This window comes from Salvelinus sp. IW2-2015, unplaced genomic scaffold, assembly GCF_002910315.2.
Source record: "Salvelinus sp. IW2-2015 unplaced genomic scaffold, ASM291031v2 Un_scaffold3650, whole genome shotgun sequence".
NCBI classification, from domain to species: domain Eukaryota; kingdom Metazoa; phylum Chordata; class Actinopteri; order Salmoniformes; family Salmonidae; genus Salvelinus; species Salvelinus sp. IW2-2015.
This window is the reverse complement of record NW_019944927.1, coordinates 61503-71629: the sequence shown is the minus strand read 5'-3', so window position 1 is coordinate 71629 and position 10127 is coordinate 61503. Positions and strand designations below refer to the sequence as shown.

General features: G+C 42.6%; 1 protein-coding gene and 1 long non-coding RNA gene across 3 annotated transcripts; both read left to right on the top strand.

The window, feature by feature from the left end:
• Window positions 1-6: 6 nt before the first annotated feature.
• Window positions 7-1611, top strand: LOC112076258 (uncharacterized). The gene is made up of 4 exons (XM_024143099.2): window positions 7-154; window positions 253-310; window positions 453-779; window positions 1163-1611. Exons 1-4 carry the CDS (start codon window positions 86-88, stop codon window positions 1432-1434), a joined length of 726 nt encoding a protein of 241 aa, XP_023998867.2. The 5' UTR covers window positions 7-85; the 3' UTR covers window positions 1435-1611.
• Window positions 1612-2096: 485 nt separating this feature from the next.
• LOC139025965 (uncharacterized) lies at window positions 2097-7074 on the top strand. 2 transcript variants are annotated; one of them, XR_011477662.1, is made up of 2 exons: window positions 2097-5025; window positions 5092-7074. It is a non-coding gene; the product is annotated as an uncharacterized lncRNA (long non-coding RNA). The 2 variants fall into 2 exon arrangements; XR_011477663.1 differs by having other exon boundaries at window positions 5070-7074.
• Window positions 7075-10127: the final 3053 nt, after the last annotated feature.

The window sequence follows — 10127 nt, the reverse complement described above, 5'->3', positions numbered from 1 at the left end:
TTTCCTCTCTCCCTTGGTTGTGATTGTATAGAAAGTCGATCACCCTCACTTTGTGTCAGAGTGGAAGCCGAGTCCCGACCTGTTCATGCTGGCCCGGCCTCTTATGGAGATGGCTCAAATACTAGAGAAGAGGGAAGGGACCGGGGACGTACAGGTGTGTGTGTGTGGTGTTTGTGCGGGCAGGTGTGTGTGTGCGCAAGACAGGTGTGTGTGTGTGTGTGTGTGTGTACAAATGTTGTGTCTTTCTGTTAGGTGCTGGAGTTGAATGCTGCCATTTATGAGGAGATGATGTTACACAGTGACATCGATGGTTGGTCTGTATCCTTGTCTTCTTTCATCCCTCTGTTTATTACCAGTTTACCTCACTCACTCTGTCCTCCCCTCTTCCCCCTCCCACCTTTCCTCTGGCCATACTATCTCTCTCCCTTTCTATCTCTTTTCACCTCCTCCAGCTCTCATCCTCTTGCATGCCATTAGGACTGGGCGGGAGCAGAGAAATCTCCAGAGCCAATCAGAGAAGCCATCTGTCCAGTCAGAGTATCTCGCCATCCAATCACAGAGAACCATTATATCACCTCAGAGGCTCTACGTCCAACCTGAGAAGCCTGTTGTCCAGATTGATAACCGAACCGTACTATTGAAGAGTCCGACTGCCCGGAGTTGGAACTCATCTGGCCAATCAGAGAAGTCCCCTATATTGCGGCAGAGTGTCTCTGTCCAATCACAACACAGCTCGGGGAAGGAGGAGAGGTTTTCCRATGAAACCAAGCCCCTGATTGGTGAGTGTATGTGTAACCTCATGGGATGATACGTAACCTTTGTTCTGGTGGTTAAAGTCTGGGTTGGGCACCACCGTGTGGGAAATGCCTATTTGACAGTTGGCTTAATTCATTTTTTAATGTTACGTACTTCTATCTCTGAATCATCCCCTGCTACACGTTTCTACTCAGGTTGCTGTTGTCTATTGGGGTCTTTTAGAAGAAAACTGTCCATTAATGGTTGTCCTGTAAAATGTCTTCATCTGTTCATCTCACACTCTACTGCCATTTATCATTCTTCTCTGTGAGTGTTCTCTCTCTTTCTCTCCGTCTCCCTCTTTGTCGCATTCCCTCTCTCTTTGTCCCCTCCTCTCTTTCTCTTTCTCTCTCCTCTCTCACTAAAGGTGCTTCACTAAAGCGTCCTGTGTCAGCGTTACCATGGCAGCATGACCCCTCTCTTTCCCCGACCCCTGATTATGGCACAGATGGAGGTCAGACATCACTGGGTGGTTCTGAGGGGGCGGCACTACAGGGGGTTCCATCGAAGGTGATTCGCTGTGAGCCGGTGTTCAAGGTGATTCTGTCTATGACTGACGGTCCCCTGCTGCTGGAGAGGAARTCCTTCAGCCTGGAAACCTCCCTTTCACACTCCTTACCCCTTCACTCCCCACCATAGATGCCTCCACCGCAGCCACTATCCCACACCCATTCACCATCTGTCAGATCAACTGACAGAATGTACCAAACAGCAGAAAGATCAACTGACAGAATGTACCAAACAGGAGAAAGATCACTGACAGAATGTACCAAACAGCAGAAAGATCAACTGACAGAATGTACCAAACAGGAGAAAGATCAAACTGACAGAATGTACCAAACAGACAGAAGATCAACTGACAAGAATGTACCAAACAGAGAAGATCAACTGACAAGAATGTCCAACCAGCAGAAAGATAACTGACAGAATGTACCAAACGCAGAAAGATCAACTGAAGAATGTACCAAACAGGAGAAAGATCAACTGACAGAATGTACCAAACAGCAGAAAGATCAACTGACAGAATGTACCAAACAGCAGAAAGATCAACTGACAGAATGTAAAAACAGCAGAAAGAATCAACTGACAGAATGTACCAAACAGCAGAAAAGATCAACTGACAGAATGTACCAAACAGCAGAAAGATCAACTGACAGAATGTACCAAACAGGAGAAAGATCAACTGAACAGAATGTACCAAAAGCAGAAAGATCAACTGACAGAATGTACCAACAAGGAGAAAGATCAACTGACAGAATGTACCAAACAGCAGAAAGATCAACTGACAGAATTACCAAACAGGAGAAAGATCAACTGACAGGAATGTACCAAACAGAGAAGGGACATTGTATGCTACAGGAGCGGGCTAACTGACTGTTAGTTGGTTGATGGAGAAAGAGGAACAATGCAGAGCTGAAATTCAGGAAGGAGTTGGAGGGGGAGAAATGGGGGTCATGGTGGAGGGGGAGAAATGGGGAGGAAAGCTGAGAGAGAGGGAGAGAAACTCTGGCTTTCACCACCAACAGTATTTGCAAGGCCAGCCTACACAACAGAACCAGGCGCAGGGGTTTACAGGAGCTCAGGTTGACACAGCAGCTCTCAGACATGACATAGCACTTCATAAGGATCAGGCAGGGCCATTTCTTCACAGAGGAGACATGAGCATTCGTATGGGTGACATAGCAGCCATGCAGKAGSTGKAGTTGTGWAAGTTCAGAGGTCAGAGTTCAGAGAAGCGTGGTCCTACAGAGCCAAACAGCTGACCCCTGACACCTATAGAGCAGGTCCGCAGGGTTACGAGACACACCCTGGTCCTTACCCAGAGGGCCACAGAATGAACTGTGACCCTTACCAAGTTTGTCTCTGATGGGATCAGAACCAGCCCTGGCCCACACCTCTTTCCCACTAACCCTATCGGGTTCAAACCCCAGCCTCTCCCGTACACTCGCTATCCACTCACCCAGGGGATTGCACCCCATCCATACCTTGATCCTTTCCTCAGGAGCATGGGGGGGGCGTGCAGCCACAGGAGTACAGAGATCTAGACCCCGACGCCCCCCACAGCCTTTCCCTCCAGGACAAGGAGAGTTCCTGTCCCCCCGGCACGGCCCAGTCATCCTRCTCAGCCCTCCCTGTCACAGAGTAGGCTATTGGGTCCACATCCCTGCCTTGGGTCCCTGAGCAGCTCCAGGACCAGGACCTCCCTGGGTCTAACTACCACACACCATACATACAACCACCATGGATGATTATTCTAGTGGTGGTTTAGACACTGACTTTATGTTGTTTTAAATGGACAGGTGTGTTTGTTTTATAACTCTGGTTTCTATGGTTTTTTATACAACAGACGGGTCTAATCCTGGACGCTGATTGGTTAAAACCGCTTTCCAGGCGGTTTTTATTTAAGCAATAAGGCCCGAGGGGGTGTGGTATATGGCCAATATACCACGGCTAAGGYTTGTTCTTATGCACGATGCAACGCCTGGATACAGCCGTTAGCCYTGGTATATTGGCCATATATCACACCCCCTCAGGCCTTATTGCTTAATTATACACTGGATTGCATTCTGTTGGTTTTTGTGCTGATTTTGGGTTGTTGTAAACATGGGTACCTCCCCTGTAAGCATGTGATTGAATTTCATGACTTCATACAACTGTCACTAATTCAACTCACCGGTTCAGCTCTGTTACCGATTCAGATTTATACAAGACTTGTTTGTTTTAAGTTGTTTGTCTGCTGCTGACAAGACGGGGAGATAAACTAGTCATTGAACACTGCCTCAGTTTGTGAAACACAGCTTCAACGGCCACCTACTGAGAGACCATGAAGAAGTGAGAGAAAATATGAAACCCACACACTTCCCTTGCTCGTATCACTGCTCGTTATTAAGCTTTACGTATCGGCCTTAAGGCCTTCGTCAGAGCTTTTGTGAGTGTTTTTATTTTMCACCCTTATGTAGACATTGCTCCACCCACATCCGTTCAATGCATCGAATGGGGTTGGAGTAGTCATCTGTTACCATGCATCTGCAACAAAGATAGCTCAGAWGTGCGATTGCCTTTTGAATTTTAGACCATGAAGAAGTTAAATAATATCTTTGTTGCCTTTTTCTACGTTTTATTTTGGTTATAGACTCAGCGATATGACGTAGATGCAAAAAGTAAACATCATAGTGGGTCAAATTCCTCAAAAACGAAGAGATTTGAAGCGCGAGGCTCAACTTCTCCTCTGTTTTAGTCGCGTGGCTATCACGCTGGAATTACGTGAAGCGAAGCCGTGCACATGGGACGATACTGTGTGACTATGGTGAGAGTGAAGTCTTGCATCTCGATATCTGCCGTGCTGCTCGTGGCAACATCATTTCACTGAGTCTACCTTTTAATGCGATTCTTTTTCTAAATGTAAATGTGTCTTAAGGTATATTTTACATAATTAAGAGGGATCAATTAGAGGTTCAACATTGCCCTTTCCAGAAATGTCCAGAAGAAGTCACTATATCAGTTTGTGACCAGCAGAGGAAAGCAGAGCTGAATAAGTTGTTTAAATTGAGGTTCATAGTCACAGCAGAGGACTTGTTACACAGTTTTCACACTTGGCAACTTGAGTTTAGMAGAGAGATCCTATTAAATTAGTATTCTACTTCCTAATCCAATGGGGTTTAGTTCATCAACGTGGCTCTGGCCAGTGTTCGGCTATACTTAGACTTTGGTTCATACTCGTGGCTCACCAAAATTAAGTTGTGTTGTATACTGTAAATAATAATCATTTGAAAATGGAAGTAAATCTGCTCAGTTGAGCCATTTTTAATGGTTTCATTGTTCATAATTTTTTTCTAATTTTCATGTGCAGCACTTTACTCAGAAATTTGTATTGGACTGTGTGTGGCCCAGTGGCAATTTATGGACAGGAACAAACTTGAGGCATATCTTTTTCAGTGGGTCCAGAGAAAGACTGTATTATATAGACTATTATGGTTCATGTAGCACAGATGGAGTAAAGTAGTGTTTGTTATTAGTTTTCAATTTTTTTCCCCATTAAGATTCAGGAACCTGACCAAATATGTTCAAACCTAACCCGAGTTTGTTAATCTGTGTCGTTTTCAATGGGAGCAAATGAAGCAAGGTAGCAGAACAAGCATGGAGGTGGGCAGAGACAAGCATGGAGGTGGGCAGAGACAAGCATGGAGGTGGGCAGAGACAAGCATGGAGGTGGGCAGAACAAGCATGGAGGTGGCAGAGACAAGCATGGAGGGTGGGCAGAGACAAGCATGGAGGTGGGCAGAGACAAGCATGGAGGTGGGCAGAGACAAGCATGGAGGTGGGCAGAGACAAGCACGACCTAGCGATATCCTATTGGTGCGTTCTAGTATTTATTTGAATATTTCCGTTAGGGATCACCTCTCTGAAGTGTGTGTGTACAATAACTAAATTCGCCTTTGCACTCCTTGTAAGCAACGTAATTTTTTTAATAAACTTTGACAAAAGGTCACGTCTACAAAACTTAATGCATAGTTCGTAACAGATTTGACTTTTGGTAACATAAAACTGTAATCATCTCGCTCCATACACTCCCACTAGCTGGCTTCCCACTGGCTTCCTCTCCTCACCATATTTGGTAGGGAATTGATTTATGGATGACTCATAGTGAAGACTGGGTTCGTGCAGATAACCAACCATTTACGACGTTTGGAATGAGACTAACTTGAGGTAAATAATAGTTCATTAATAAGAAGACTAATTGATCGCATATTAAAATATCTGAAAGTTATATTAGGAAAATTATAACTTTGTAATCTGAATATTTTCCTTGGTGCCCCGACTTCCTAGTTAATTACAGTTACATTATTAAGTAGTTTAATCACGTAATAATAATAATTACAGAGAATTTTTGATAAAGATTACTCTTCAGTTTAATGATGCCAAAGACACGACAGTAGGGAGTGGAAAAACCAACCGGATGCTCCACATTTATACATCCAGTGAAACATCTCGCTCCTTGTTCAAACTATGCCCTTACTGCTGCATACAATGGTTTACCTTTGTGTTGCTGCTGTATTTGAATACTTTATGGCCTTCAGGCTAATAATGTCAGTATTAACAGTTTAACACCTCAGTCTCCTGCTTCAGTATGCAGTGTTTTTTAGCCTGTTTATACCAGGGATCTGTAAGCTATGGTCCTCCAGAAAMAAATTAAAATGAGCACTGACTAGTGTCAGCAAGAGTCATACAGGACCAGTCAAAAGTTTGGACACACCTACTGATTCCAGAGTTTTTCTTTATTTTTACTATTTTATACATTGTAGAATAATAGTGAAGACATCAAAACTATGACATAACACATAAAATCGTGATGAAAAAAGTGTTTTAAACAAATCTAAATATTTCATATTTGACATTCTTCAAAGTAGCCACCCTTTGCCTTGATGACAGCTTTGCACAATCTTGGCATTCTCTCAACCAGCTTCATGAGGTAGTCACCTGGAATGCATTTCAATTAACAGGTGTGCCTTGTTAAAATTTCTTTCCTTAATGCGTTTGAGCCAATCAGTTGTGTTGTAACATGGTAGGGGTGGTATACAGAAGATAGCCCTATTTGGTAAAAAAAAACAAGTCCATATTATGGCAAGAACAGCTCAAATAAGCAAAGAGAAATGACAGTCCATCATTACTTTAAGACATGAAGGTCAGTCAATCCGGAAAATCTACCAAAGAGAGTTCTCATCTATATTATTCTTAGCCGTCTATTWACCACCATTGAACGAAGCTGGCACTAAGACCGCTCTCAACCAACTCTACAAGGCCATAAGCAAAGAAGAAAATACTCACCCAGAAGCGGCGCTCCTAGTGGCCGGGGACTTTAATGCAGGCAAACTTAAATCAGTTTTACCAAATTTTTACCAGCATGTCACATGTGCAACCAGAGAAAAAAAATCCTAGACCACCTTTACTCCACACACAGAGATGCATACAAAGCTCTCCCTCCATTGGGAAAATCTAACCATAATTCTATCCTAACGATTCCTGCTTACATACAAAAACTAAACCAAGAAGTACCAGTGACTCGCTCAATACGGAAGTGGTCAGATGACGCGGATGCTATACTACAGGAATGTTTTGCTAGCACAGACTGGAATATGTTCTGGGATTCATCCAATGGCATTGAGCAGTACACAACCTCAGTCATCGGCTTCATCAATAAGTGCATCGACGACGTCGTCCCCACAGTGACTGTACGTACATATCTCAACCAGCTTTCACTTCCTGAAAAGTGTTGAATTTTTTTTTAAAGTTTGCTGATGACACAATAGTGGTAGGCCTGATCACCGACAATGATGAGACAGCCTTTAGGGAGGAGGTCAGAGAACTGGCGGTGTGGTGCCAGGACAACAACCTCTCCCTCAATGTGAGCAAGACAAAGGAGCTGATCTTGGACTACAGGAAAAGGCGTGCCGAACAGGCCCCCATTAACATTGACGGGGCTGTAGTGGAGCGGGTCGAGAGTTTCAAGTTCCTTGGTGTCCACATTACCAACGAACTATCATGGTCCAAACATACCAAGACAGTTGTGAAGAGGGCACGATTAAAAAGATTTGGCATGGGTCCCCAGATCCTCAAAAGGTTCTACAGCTGCACCATCGAGAGCATCCTGACCGGTTGTTACACTGCCTGGTATGGCAACTGCTCGGCATCTGACCGTAAGGTGCACAGAAGGTAGTGCGAACGGCCCAGTACATCACTGGGGCCAAGCTTCCTGCCATCCAGGACCTATACAATAGGTGGTGTCAGAGGAAAGCCCATAAAATTGTCAGTGACTCCAGACACCCAAGTTATTGACTGTTTTCTCTGCTACCGCACTCAATTAATAAAATCGCCACCGGACAATTTACATTGACCTCTCCCCCCCTTTTGTACACTGCTGCTACTCGCTGTTTATTATCTATGCATAGTCACTTCACCCCCACCTACATGTACAAATGACCTCAACTAACCTGTACCCTGCACACTTTCTCGGTACCGGTGCCCCTTGTATAGAGCCTCATTATTGTTATTCTTATTGTGTTACTTTTTATTATTACTTTTTTATTTTAGTCTACTTGGTAAATATTTGAACTACACTGTTAGTTAAGGGCTTGTAAATTATAATTTCACTGTAAAGTCTACACTTGTAGTATTCGGCGCATGTGACAAATTAAAGTTTCACACCCTTTGACCCTTTGACTTTTTCCACATTTTGTTGTGTTACAGCCTAAATTAAAAATGTATTCAATTGAGATTTCACTGATCTATACACAATACCCAATAATGTCAAAGTGGAATTATGTTTTTCAAATTTCTTTTAAGTATTATGTTTAATAAAAAATGAAAAGCTGAAATGTCTTGAATCATAAAGTGAAAGCAGCTCTGGATATACCTCTTATGGGCAAAAAAAATAAGCAAAAATAATCACAAGCTTTCTGCTAGTACACAAAGAGATCCCCGTCGTTGTGCTACTGGCCCATCGGGCACCTGTCGCGGAACGGAGCGAGGTTGTCCCTTCCTGGCCCTGCCCCGCGCGCTGCGATCACAGGTCGAATGGCGCCAATTTATAACGTCCCTGACAGAAAGGACGCAGAAAGTTATCTATATTTTAATGTTATGAGAATTTGTTTCAGGATAATAAGGTCGTTTTCTCTCTCTTTTTGGAAGGAGAAACCAGATTATTCAAAATGAGCGTGTATGTAGGTTAGTGATAATTAGCTAGCTAGTGATATTAGTATATATTTTTTTACAAGTGCTTGCTGTCCAACTTGATAACGAAGTTAGCTAGATAGATAGCTAGCTAMCTAACTAACTACTGTAGATAGATACTATAGATAGCTACAGTAGCTATTCCACATTCAATAGCTAACTTCCTAGCCTTTTCCCTCCCAGCTAACGTTAGCTATGACAGGTTATTTCTCAATAGCARTTGTTTGTTTCTTTACAGGTTCATCTTTTAATGTTGAGGATGTCCTTAGACCTTCTATGAAAGAGGGTAATGTTAGGCAAACATACAAATTGTTTGACTTTGCTAGATATATCTCATATCAAATGTTTTCAAATATMTGCCTTGAGAATAATGTCCTAAGAAGTCAAGCTGATATATATTTCAGGTGGGCATGACGATGTCGAGCCCAAAGTTGAGCAGCTGATGAATAAACTAAAAAAGCTGCAACAAGGTAGCTATTATTAACCCCTTCCACACTACACAATTAATCATATACCTAATGGAAGAGTGAGGTTGATTAGGTTTTAAAATATACATGATAAATGAAGAACTCGGGCTAATAACAGAAATTTGATTCAGTATTTTTTTGTCATAATTGATCTAGCTGAAGATAGCATCCTGCAAGCCTTAATGGTTTTGTCTCAGTAAAAGTGTGGTTATGCATACAGTGTGGTGTGGATGTATGTGTTTTTGGTGTTCCCTCTCAGGTAAGAGAGCTATAGAGGAGGAGGTAAAAGAGGCCCAGTCACTCAGAGACTCTCTGCAGGAAGAACTCGATGCCTGTAAGAAACCCTGAAGAAATCCCCTGGCGTTGCTCTCATACTTACTAATATTAGCTACATCRTTTGTTCTTTTTCCCTTCCCACTGGACACAGACATCAATTCAACATCTATTCAACATAGTTTCCACTTAATGTAATTGAAATGATGTGGAAACAGTGTTGATTCAACCAGTGTGTGCCTAGTGGGTTGCTTCCTTTGGGTAATCACTAATCCAATATGACTAGATTGGGGAAAAATTATCTCCTGCTTTCAGCCATCCCAACCATCTCAGATCAGAGATAAGCCTACTTCTTCATAGACAGGATTCTTGTTTAAAGTATTGGAACAGTTTAGAAAAAGATGAAGTGATGCTTAGTGGTTTTGGTTTTCTAGTAGTCCTGAAGTGTACAAAATGGATGACACCAGCATCACTTGTTCTTCCCCCAGTACAGARGGAAGCTTACCAACTGGAGGGAGTCCACAAAGAGAAAGAAGGTGGAGTGACAACACACAGAACACTCACTTACGTTAAGGCCATACACATTTTATTCAACATTTAACAGATGCCCTTCACATTTCTCAAATAAAGAAACTGAAAAGTTGAAAGATTATCGGCAAAAGTAATGTCCTCAAGCTTCCACTAAAGAGATACACAACTTCCTCGTTTTTATGGCCTTAGCACAGCTTATAATGAGGCTAACATCGCAAAAAAAAAGTTGCTAGGTGTTGTATTAAGTTGTTATAGTATTTTTACAAGGTTGTCCACTTATTTTTATAGTTTTTTCCCGCTTTGTTAAAACAGTAAGATACATTTGTATTTATG